Source organism: Misgurnus anguillicaudatus, chromosome 19 (genome assembly GCF_027580225.2).
Source record: "Misgurnus anguillicaudatus chromosome 19, ASM2758022v2, whole genome shotgun sequence".
NCBI lineage: Eukaryota > Metazoa > Chordata > Actinopteri > Cypriniformes > Cobitidae > Misgurnus > Misgurnus anguillicaudatus.
The window spans coordinates 41,693,759-41,706,727 of record NC_073355.2 but is presented as its reverse complement, the minus strand read 5'-3'; the positions used below and the strand labels follow the sequence as shown (position 1 = coordinate 41,706,727).

At 36.1% G+C, this 12,969-nt stretch overlaps 1 protein-coding gene across 1 annotated transcript; it reads left to right on the top strand.

Annotated features, from left to right (window-relative positions):
• Nucleotides 1-3,929: 3,929 nt before the first annotated feature.
• On the top strand, nucleotides 3,930-8,971 carry LOC141350855 (nucleoside diphosphate kinase, mitochondrial-like). Its single transcript, XM_073856690.1, has 4 exons — nucleotides 3,930-4,277; nucleotides 8,331-8,461; nucleotides 8,586-8,687; nucleotides 8,927-8,971. The coding sequence occupies exons 1-4, from the start codon at nucleotides 4,148-4,150 to the stop codon at nucleotides 8,969-8,971; spliced, it is 408 nt and encodes a 135-aa protein (XP_073712791.1). The 5' UTR covers nucleotides 3,930-4,147.
• The last annotated feature ends 3,998 nt before the right edge of the window (nucleotides 8,972-12,969 follow it).

The following is a 12,969-nucleotide window of genomic DNA, read 5'->3' as shown; positions in this document are numbered from 1 at the left end:
AACCAGTAGCATCCTGAGATCAGCGATTACGTAACGGCTACCGTGGAGACCTAAAGGGGAGGCCACAACTGTTCGTTTGAATGCCTACAAACTAGATGTGTTGTACTTATTTATTAAACATTTGATGATGACTATAGTCTTGTTCATAGATTTGTCCAAGATGGGCTGCACAGTATTGTCACTGCTTCTTGACTTTTCAGTGTATTTCATGAAATTAATATTTAGAAGTGGGTTAACCACATGCAATCTATTTATATGCGGGTAGTTGATTATATTGCACTATTTTCAATAATTAAATAAAATAAAAATACCATTTTGAATGCATAAATTGAGTGTTCACGTGAAGATAATATTATATTGTATTTACATTTTACAATTTTAATGATATTGTATTTAATATGCTTACATTTTAATAGATATTGAGTTATTATAAGTTATATTTATATTAAGTATTGTACTTTAAAACATCTGATGTCAATTGGGAAATCTGTATTTAATTATCACCTTGTGGATTTAAGGGTGGCTTTCCCAACCTCAATTTTCGGAGACACTACCTCAATTCTCAAAATATAGCCGACTCAGATCTTTACCTGGGGTTACTCGTTCTTTTTGTTCAGTATCTTCAGTTTGACGTGATCAAAAACATGCTGCTCTTGTTTGCTTTATTGTTTGTGGTCCACTGCCAGCCATTGATTTATTTGTTTTGTTTGTTTGACAGTGTTGGATTTAATTAGGTGTAGTGGTTTGCAGCAGGGTGACAGACTCGCATACAGTGGGATGCACAAAAAATTACATTCTTTAATTTAGGCCACATTTAAAGAAGTAAACTAGCAATGGCCACAGACTAGTGCATTTAACATTTTTGGTTCAGGCAATACGCAGGATTTTAAGGGTGATTAAAATTATTCAGATCAAATTGATCAATGTATTTAAAGGATTCAATAAATATGTCCTCGTTGGTAAGATCAACATGACCTCTAAAGTCTTCAGTGATCTGACAATATCAATTCTTTGTTTAAATTTGTTTATTTTTATTTGCTTATCTTATACTTGATCAATAATTGTAATATCCATATCCCGTCCCAATCTTTATGAGCACACTCCGGACTTAGTAAAGACCTCCTCACAGTCAGTTTGATGACATCACGTTTTGGTAATGTATCTTGAGACCCTTAAATGCGATACGTCCAGGTGTTCACTGTTAGTCGGATTCTGATGACTCTTCAGCATCACAGGAAATGGGTGTTAAACGATTATGTTGCCCGTGCACGTGATGAGCCTTTATAATTAGTTTCGTCTCGGATTCCCAGGGGTCTGTATTCCAGAAAGCAGGTTATGTGACTTACCCGGGTATGTTGGAGTAAGTAAGCGCGATAACCTGCTGCAGTTTCGGGCTTCGCTTAAAAACGGAGGTCAACTTTCGGGTTATGTAAGTAACGCTGATGAGCAACTGACTCTCTGACAGATAACCTACTCCGGAGCAGGTTACTCGTGGACAGGGTAAGTTCAATTTTAGTTAATACCAAACGAGGCTCCGGAGGATGTCTGCGCCATTTGCGTGTACTTATGATGAGCGTGCAGCGGGCGTGGAAGCATATATTTTGCATAATATTACAATATTAAAGCATTTATTTTATTACATTTGACAGTTGGATCGAATATTTATTGCTGTCTAATAAAACATTTACGATATTTTCTTTAAAGACCAATCATTTTTTTTAATACATGGATTGATATCTTGTGATTAGGACAAGTTACTGATAAATTTAATTATGATCCACTTCAAATGTTGACAAGTAAATAATTATTCATATTTGTGTTCGGACTAAATACTATACATTGCCTAATTATGTTCATTCAGAACATGTGAACCAGCTGCATATCTCCAAATATCAGTAGATGTACATAACACATTTCCATCAGTTGCAATTACGCATGTTGGAACAGGGGAGGCGCTAGAAACCACTGTTCTATTTAAATTTGGTCAATTCAAACTAAATGGGGGTAACCTCATCTTTCACTTACTAGATAATTTGAGTCTTGCATGAATCTAAAGTTCTAATAAATTGTGTGCTGCAAAGTACATTGTCAATATTGAGCCAGAAATCTTAACATATTTTACTGTAAGTGATCAATGTGCCAATGAAATTACAGTAACAGAATAGTTAAACCACATGCAATGCCTAATCAAAGATAATAATTACTGAGGGACAGAAGTATACCCCTGCCTGCAGTCTCTGCATAGGCAATAAGTGCATCTAAAATGACCCACAGAATGACACCCATGAAGCATCAGGCACGATTTAAATGCACTGACCCACATTGAGTGACACAGGTGAAGCACAGCTGTATTACATTTTACTATTTATTTGGGTGAAACACCATTTTAATCACAGACATGGCATAGTGGTCAGAGATTTTCTAGTGTATTAGGGTTAGATGCATGTACACAATGAAATAAAATTATAAATATATATTCCATAGTATGCATATTTATTTCTTAAACATGCACTTCAGATCCACTGTAGCCCCCTCTCTACATTTGATCTATAGCTATGGTCTTTTTCTAACATGTCATCCTTTTTTTCTTTAAAACAAGGGCCTTTGTCCGTTAAGGGCTTTCCTGTAGCTATCATTTTTGAGCACAAAATGGCGAAATTGAGATACTTTGGTGTATATGTAGATAAAAACGTCTCATACAGGATAATATTAGAACATAACGATTACTATTGACACTAATGTAACATTTCTATTCTCCACTTCTGTCACAGCAGATCCTAATCGTCCAATGCAAATGAATGATAATTTTTAGTGTAGTGAACTGAAAAGCATTACACAAAATTATTGAAAATCTGTAAGGACTGTAAGGAAGCTTTACAATTAAAAGAGGGTGCATTTATCAGATAAGTAAATGTTAAAAAAGATGGCGATACAGTGTCATACAATGGAAAGTCCAAAAACTAAACAGGGTCATTAAAATAAGTACAAGTAGTACAAGTAGTGAATATAATCATAGTGCATTTTATGCATACACAATACAATCATTATCTAAAAAAAACTGTAAATAAGCCTTATTGGGACAGATTTATGCACTTTATGTGCCACAGCCCTTACAAAAATTAACTCATGGTTCAGTATCTTCAGTTTGACGTGATCAAAGTTGTGGTAACCATGTTTCTTGTCTGTGCATTGATTCAGTAAAACTATGGTTTTACTACACTTACCATGGTTTTAACTATGGTTTTTTGAAAACCTTACCATGGTTTTACTGTAACCATGTTATTTTGTCCCCCTTTATGTAGTAAAGCCAGGTTGTTCATTTTTGCATACAGTCAGAAACAGATAATCTTATATGATGTCACAAAAATTACATATCTAATTAGATATAATTAATATCATTTAAAATCATATACTAAAATCTATGATTATTTTTACAGGCTTTTAAATACATTGTTAAATAATATTATGTGTATTTTCGTTGAGACACTCATCTCATAATATTGGACTTAAATGGGTGATTAAAATATGTTCGTATTAATTAATTAATTTTATCTGTTTATGATAATCACGCACTTCAATATAACGTTATAAAACGTTGATTTTGACAGAAAGTATTGGTTTATAATGTCTTCAATTTCCTCAACAATTTAAAAACTTTAAAGTTCTCTGATTTGCTTTCCATGGTGACTCGTGAATAATCTGTGATCCATTGACATATGAGCCTTTATGTTGACTTACCGTGAGCGCGCATTAACAGTCTGGGTGTACTTTCAGCGGGTAATGTATCTTGAGACTAACTCTTAAACTGTGTCATTCTGATGACTCTTCAACATACCCAGAGTAAGCAAGTTTGGGGTTGATCAACCCAAAGTTCAGGGTTAATCGTGATGGTAAGTTAACCCTGCTTTCGTCTCGGAATACACCCCAGGGCAAACGCAACAGGACAACACACAGAAGGCTACACACATACACAAGCACTCACTCTCATCTCATCTGAATCTGATCAAACTCTAATTGGGTGCTTGACCTGTCAGGTGAATGACCGCGTGTGTGTCCGCGCGCACGGGTGCGTGCTGTTAAATATAACTGTCTCGCGGTTGAAATCCACATCAGTCTGGTTTTGTGACGTTTAGGCAAACAGCTGGACATGAGACCTACGGCAGTGGCGTTTGCCCTCTGCGTCCACGCGGCGCGAGTGGCCACGCGGAATTCCTCGCGCGCAACTGTTTCAAGCGTTTGGCGACATGGACAAGAGCGCAGCCGCAGCAGTAACGCAGGTCTGCTTACATTTGTGTGTTTAAGCCAGGAACCAAGGTTTAGCTACATATAAATAAGTTTGTTTGTGAGAAGGGTATAGTTTAGTTAGATAGTTAGTAGCTACCAGCAGAGAAAACCAGGTAGGTTTTGTGTCAAACGTGGTACTCTTTGTATGATGCAAAAGAAGTAATTCAGCAATATAAATGTCAAAGTAATCTGCTAATAATAATTATAATTAAGTAATATTATTTTTATATTATTTCATAGCTTGATAACATTATGAGTAGCATGTGTTTGTATTGAAGAACGTATTAAACTTGCATGTAGTATTATTATTCATGCCCCCCCCCCAAAAAAAAAAGTCCATTAATAATTTTTTTGGGGGAAATAAATAGGCTTTTTTCAAAAAATTTAATTGCGGTGTTACAGTTTCACAGTAAATGTATCGAAGTGTAACTTTTGACACAGTTTTTTTTTTGTTATTTACAATTATGTGTAGATTGAGACACAGATCTTAAAGTGGTCACCTTCTGAAATGTGACTGAATTTTGCACATTTCAAATCTCTTTTTGTTATGAGTTGACCCCATGATTGGTTAATTTGGTTAGTGGTGTATTTCCTGATGTAAGTTGATTACATTACATTTGGTGGAAATGCAGATAGAAGGCAGTATGCTGTAACTTTCTAAGGAGGCGTTTGAAACCATAGACTGTATAAAACATGGATGTAGTGATCCGTGACGTTAAACGCAAGGTTTCTGATGAGCATTTATAAAGCCACATGTGGGCGTAGCTAGTCAGCGCCATCTTGGCAAACGCGTCACCGTATGTCACTCCCGGATATCCCAAAATGGCCAAATAGGTGGAATGTGGGTGGAGCTGAGCGGATAGCAGCAGTGGCACTTTACCTGTCACCAAGTGGGCGGATTGGCAATCTGGCAGAATGCCAGAGGGGCCGGATCCATTTTTTTCTTGACGTAAATGTGGGCCAGTGAGATTTTTTATATATATGACTTCCGATCAGAGCTTAAAGGCGGATACATGGTGAACTGGTCATATGGAGCCAATGTGGGCACAAGTGTCGCCGGTTATGCACGCAAGGCTGTATAATGTTTATTGATTACAATACCAGTTCCAGAGTCCGGACACCTTTTTTAATCTATATATTAGCTTCTGACAAACGGCCCAGTAAATCCAGACAGTTTGTTTTAACCATAATCCATGCACAAGAGCCCGAATGTGACATTGGGCTGGCCCCTTTCACTTTGGTCCTGTCGTCAGTAATGCATTCAGAAACTACCAGTAATAATAAATACAATAGCGTTTAAGAGTAACCACCAGCTCTGACACACGCTCTGCGGCCCAAAGGCTGATTTTCTTCAGCTGATGTATAGTTACAGCTTCAAATATTATTGACAAATCAATGTGATTACGAAAGAAGCCGCCGTAAACGACTCCCAAACAATCGTAATTCGGCGCGAGCAAGTTATGTTTTAACCAATCAAATGAAAGAAATTGAGTTTAAAAAGTTAAGACGAACATGAATTCCAGCCAATCACATTGCAGAGCTAAGCAGAATTCCATAATGAAAGACAGGTGGGAGTCTCTGTTCACTAAGTTTAAGCATTTGTTCAATAGTGCTTAACACATGTGTTAAATGGATATTGACTGTGTCAAACCGCGTGAAGCATTACAGTGTCCCCATATAATACAAGTCCATTATATTTTACAAAAACAGACAGTTAGCATAATCCAATGAGATGCAAACTACTTAACAGTTGTCATAAGATCAAAATTAGCTATATAGACCAAAATTAATAATTAACTCTTTTCATTAACGCTACTACAGTTTTGTAGTTAGATTTTTTTTATAATAGTTTTTTGAGAAAGAGATTTTGTGATTAATTTGTTCCTGATTAATTGTTATGGACAAAATAAGTCCATTTGATTCTTAAAAGAAAAATCCAGATAATTTACTCCAAAAACAGTGTTTCCATAAATAGACCTGTTTCCTTTCTAATGTTAACGAGAAGTCCGTCCACCTTTGATTACACATTTTGGCTGATTCTGGTAGCTTTCAGTAAATTAATTAATAATGGACTTTAATAGAGACCAACATTAGTGAGAGATACTTCACCATCAGATCTGACTTAAACAGAACAGAAAGTCAAAGCCTCAGGTTTAACCTTGTTACATATATAAAACGTCACATGGTTGGCATACAAATTGTAAGAGACCAATAAACTGACACAAAGACATTAATTAGTGTGCAGTTGACATACGAACAAGGGGCAACGGTCTGGTCAACACATATAAACACTGCCAGGGCTGAGTTTCGCGTTTTTGTGACCTCTTGACGTCCGCCCGTATTGCCTCGGGTCACGCTCAAGCGGCATCACGACCCAAATCATGACGAGAACTTTAAGGCTTAGTATAATTTGAAACGAATGAGTTACATAAAATCCCACCCCCTCACAGTTGTCATGAAGGGCAAAATTAGCTATATAGACCAAAATAATAATTAACTCTTTCCTCGCCATTAAGTTATCTCGTCAATAAGAGAAAACATTTAAAAAAAACATTAAAAAAATGTGTTCCTGATGAATTTTTATGTTAATCTGCAATACCGCAATTAATCCACTAAATGGATAATTACCCAATTTATGAAAAAACTGAAGCCAGTTTTTTTTTACTAATTTTAAACTCTATGGGGCGGTTTCCCCGGACCAGGATTAGCTTAATCCAGGACTAGGCCTTAGTTTAATTAGGAAATATAACTAGTTTTAACAAACATGCCTTACTAAAAACATTACCTGTGTGCATTTTTGGGTAAAACAAAGGGCACTGATGTATTTTAAGATATGTAAGTGCAAGTTGTTTTCAGTTTGGAGGAGCTCTTAAAAGTGTTTAAGTCTAGGACTAGTCTAATCCCTGTCCGGGAAACCGCCCCTAAGTATGTTTTGATAATCTTTCTGAATCTGATCTCTAACAAACTTCCTTCACAAAAACTCAATTATTTCAGTGCGAGTAAAAAAATGCCAGCCGCGCTGTGATACTGGATATGCGATACAATAATGCAGGTTTGTAAAAATCAATTTAAACTATATTAAAATAACCATTTAACCAATAACAGTACAATATAAAATATCATATTAAATAATATAACCATTATTGACTGTGTGTTCATCCACATCAGATCACACACAGCCTGATCTCACGAGAATTACATATTGATCATAAAAAACAATAATGAAACCCCAACCCTAACCCTAAAGAGGGGCCAAACCAATATATGTTAATATGGTCGTATGAAAGTGAATACATTATCATAAATACAAGACACCTCGTAACCCCAATGCGTACAAATTTCCATGAAATCATAGCATTGGCACATTTAAACACTTGTAACACGAAAATGTTGCAGTGGTTTTTAAGAATTTCTGCCCTAGTCAAAATGTTTCTATTTATTTATGAGTTTCTGAACTACTACAATTTATAGCATGATTTGCATTTTTAATGGATATGACATTATGATCATGTCAGTTTATACAAAATACTTGTTATAAAAAGTAAATATGATAATTCAGTGTAATGATGTTGTCTTTCTTTACCACCACAGCACTTTTGTATTTTTTTGTGTCTGTAGACACTAAATAAATATATGAGGTTAAACCAGATGTAATTAAATGTGGTACTGTGTGTTTACAGTCCAAACTGTTGCCTAATGTTGCCTTTTACCATAGTACAGGGTTATTCCTCCCAAAGAGTAACTCTGATCTATAAACATTATAAACGTCCTCCTCTTTATTGTGTGCTGTGATTGGTCAGTTAGAGTTTTCTATTGAATGAGTCTTGAAATCAGAAGCACATGAACATGTTTTGTGTAAAACATCCGAAATTTGATCAAGCAGCGAGTCTGAAGAATCACGTTTGGTCTTTAATTAGCTTATTTCACAACACTAAACTCATTTATTTCTCTACCTTTCATCTCTGTAGTAGAGCATTTTTGGAAAGACGGCGTACAAAGACTGGGTTTGTGTTTGACAGATTTTCTCTTGAATTGTACCTCTTTAGATTTTCCTGCCGTAAAGGAACGAACTTTGATAGCTGTCAAGCCCGACGGCGTTCAGAGACGCCTGATTGGTGACGTCATCAAACGCTTTGAGCAGCGAGGATTTCGATTGGTGGGTTTGAAGATGCTGCAGGTGAGTTTATTTTATTTTCTGTTCATGTATTGAGGGATGCAGTTTGTTTCAAGCACTTCATCTATTGTAAATGTATGACTGTATGTGTTGGTTTTATTTCTATATGATTAAAAATGTTTTTCAGGTTCCCAAGACGCTGTTAGATCAGCATTACGTGGCGCTGCAGAAGAAACCCTTTTACTCCAGCCTGCTTCACTACATGACCTCTGGTCCTGTTGTTGCAATGGTGTGGAGTGATTTCAAGCTCAGTATTGACAAAGTGTGCGGTATAGAAAGTATTGCACACTGCTATGGTTACTGTGTGCAGTACGCATACTGATAAAATTTATAATTTGAACGCACTGTGCAGTAGCTGCCATGAAAGTACTTGCAAAAAAGCTAGATGTAAATAGATTTCTTTTGAGAAATATGTTAACTTGACTATTAAACTTGTAATTGCTACAGCATTCGTCTGACTCTTTACAGGTGTGGGAGGGGCATAATGCATTATCACGGAAAATTAGTGGGTAGCACGGATCCCGCTGAGGCCACACCTGGAACAATTCTAGACTTTTCTTGCAGGTCTGTACTCATCGTATGCATACTGAATGTTCGTGTGTAGCTCAGTATATAGTAGAGCATTAAGCACTAACAGCTGCGGTCAATTTAGGTTCAGATTCTGAGGTCATATCACACATTAACTGATAAAAGTTTACAATTTAAATGAACTGAACACATGTGAGTAGCTTTGGATGCAGAAGTCTATTGTCCAGCAAAAAAAGCTTGATGGGGGCGCTCTAAATGCTGATTAATTGGATTTATTTAAGATAAATACTTGTCACATAAATGAACTATGGTAAATTAAACACTTTTACCAATTTCGTAAAATGCCCTTTAAATGCCCATTTGTCTGATCCATATTATTCCCTGTTTAGGTGTAGGGAACGAGACACTGCATCTCCCTGTGCCATACTTACAGTAACAAAGTGTGTAGCACGGATCCCGTCTTTGGAAATATTTCAGTTGCCACACCTGGATACAATTCCTGGCTCCCATGTCTTTAGTCGTTAAGCACGTCACCATTGGTTGAATTTGATATACACATTCAGACGCACTTACCCCTGGACAGCGGTCCCAAAGTGTCACCGCAGTAACGCAGCGCGAGTTCCCTCTAAAGGGAACTTGTAACAATGTATCCTTTAAAGGTAACACGATGTAACCTTGCTCTCACTTGAAATAATGTCCCCACATTTAGTCCTTGGGAAGTTTTTGAGGGTATACCTGGATACAGATCCTCGAAAGGTCCTTGAATCTATTTTAACTTTCCCTGGAATATAAACTCTACACTAATTACAATCTGGGTTGATTGTAATGCTCACAACCTAAAGAATTCTAGACTGTACGAAGGTTGTCACGCAGACGCAGACTGATATGCACTTTGCTTAAGCTTTAGAATGCTTATATAACATTCTGTATGTGAACTGATTCATACCAAAGTCAGAAAAAGTTTTTGGGACATAGTTGTAGAAATTGTGACACATGAAAAGGAATCGGAATAATTTACGTAATCTCATAAACTAATATTGTTATTCACAGTAGAATATAGATAACATATCAAATGTTGAAAGTGACACTATTTTGAAATGTCATGCCAAATATTGGCTCATTTTGGATTTCACGAGAGCTACACATTCCAAAAAAATGGGGAGCACTGTTGAGCTCGGCAGATCCATTACATCCAGTAGCCAACCGAGCCACTCGCTCAATGTCCAAACTTTGACAACTTAAAGGATAATTCTCGGTATTTAACACTTCGAAAATCTCATTTCTGGTTGAAAAAACTGCAGTGATGGACACATTTTGAAAATATGACTAATTTCCCAGCGTCCCCTAGAGTTAAACATTTGACTCGTTTAGAAGCGTCCATTTTGGAATCCATTCAGACGATCTCCGGAAGTCAATGGCCATGCTACAACTTTTAGCATACGTTCACTGAAAACAACACTTAACGTTCATTTTCAAAACTGTTACTAAATCACTGAGTGGTTCGTAAGGTAAGTGGTTGCAATCAATTTATTAAAGCTAAATTTAAACGAAATACAGTTTTTTATTTTATTTTACAAAATTTTTTAGACTTAGCTTTAAATTTAGCTTCTCTTGGATTTAGACTGTTAAATGTAGCTTAAATAAATTGATCAACCACTTACCTTAAAAAAAGAGTAAATTGAAAGAAAAGGGCCTGTTTGTTTACATGAGGTTGTAGCTTAGCACAATCCATTGAATCTCAGATTAGATTTTTTTCCATTAGCATCACGCTAAAAATGGACCAGAAGGGTATTCGAATATTTTTTCTACTTAAAACATTCGACTTTTCTGTGGTTACATATTAAGAAAATATATATAAATAGTTTTACAGAAAAATAAAAGTTGCAGAGCTTTTCTGGCGTAATAATCAAGGAACTTTGCTGCTTAACATGGCTGTAGGTGGCGCAGACAATGACCAACATCCAGTAGCCTGAATATAGTCCCCTTGGTAACTTTCAATAGCACCAGTGTGGACTATTTTCAGATGCGTACACTTGAAAAAAGCGCGCTTATTGCATTTAATTTACGCTCAATTTTTGTTGTAAATAACGTTCAGTTTCTTGCAAAAACTTGATTGCAACCATTTACCTTGACAAGACGTCAATTAATGTCACACGGAGTTATGGGGGATTATTTTGTATTCAGTGTAATATCATATGCGAATCCTGCAGCTCTTAAAGTGTTACGGCAGCAAAGTCTTTGATTGACTTACGCATGGCGGAGCACCGGGGTTTCTGCAAAATCATCAACTTTTAATTGTTCCATCGGTCTTAGTACGCAATGTAACATACAGAAGAGTCAAGTTTTAAATAGGAAAAACTTGATCAAAGTATGCTACCGTTTGGTACATGTTTGTTGGACTACGTTCAATGCTAATGGTCTAATCAGATTCAATGGAGCGGAAGCTATTCTAAAAGTGGTTGGTGCCAGACCCGGAGATCAAATAGTTTAACTATAGCAAATAGGGACAGCTGGATTGAAATCATATATTGCGCCAATATATTTGTTTTTAATCATCAACGAAAACGAACCACTCGGTGGAGTAGTCCCTTTAACAGTTTAGATTTGATTAAGTTTATATAGAACGTTTTATATTTTTGATATTTCACAAGCCAGGCCTGACTTTAAGTGCATGTGTAAATTGACTTCCATTCTGAAGCAGTCAATAGTACACTACACTGATGTCACAAAACCTTACAGTCAAGACATGACCCATTGTCATAAATTTCAGTGAGTGGAAGGCCATATTTATATAGTTTATCCATAATACACACAAATGAGATTTGCATGCTGCTTAAATACCGGAATTATACACTGTAAAAAAAATCTCGTAGACACATTGCAGCTGAGTTGCCGGTAATTTTTACCGTAGATTTAAATTTATGCTCCTATTTCCAGCTGGCAACATTTTGATTCAAAGTTAAATGAACATTTGGAATCCATTTACAGCTTTGATCTTTACAGAGTAAAACTAAAAACCACTGTTAGCATCAAGCTTAGCATAATCCATTCTGGGAAACTGATTAGACCATCTGAAGCAAAAAAAAGAACCAAAGAGTTTTGATGATGATTTCTGGTTCCCAGAATGCTTTGCATGAGGCTGTTTTCTGTATAGTTTTATTCGTGTACTAAGATAAGACGAATTGTTAATATTTAAAAGTTGTGATTTTCTTAATGAATCAAGGACTTTGCTTGCCAGTAACATAACATAAATGTAGGCGCAATCTACGGTAAATTACGCAACCCAGTGCCTGCAAAATAACATTGTAAATTTTCAATAGCAGGGCACTTTTTTTACAGTGCATACGTACTGCATACAGCTGCATTGCAGAGGGGACATTAAAAGCATTGGTTTGCAATAGTAACAAAATGCCATTGATGATGATCTGCTTTAATGTCATGTTTAGGAATGTTGTCCATGCGTCGGATTCAGTGGAAGGAGCAGAGAAGGAGATTTCACTGTGGTTCCAGAGCGAAGAGCTCATAGACTGGGAGGGATGTGATCATCATAACATTTATGATCTATACCATATACTGTGTTTGCATTTGAGAAGACAGACTTTATACCCACATGTCAAGCCAAAGTTACTCAAACTGTAGGTAACAGCAGTAATGATGTCTGTCATATCTTACAAGTGACTTCATTGACTAAATAATTGCTTGAAATGTTTATTTTATATAAGGGTTTTAAAATTACTTGAATATTTTTTAATAGGAAGACCAAAGTCATTGTGACACACAAGTAGTCAAAATACACAATTGCAAAGTTTATTACATTTTGAAACAGAACATAAAGAGCTGACTCACAATAATAACAACCTTTCTGTAATGTTGGTTAATGAACTGCAACCTATTTCGAAACAAAAAGGTTCATTGGATGTTAAAGGGTTTTTATCGAACCATTCTCTCAAAAATGGTTCTTTTATGACATCATGAAGCATCTT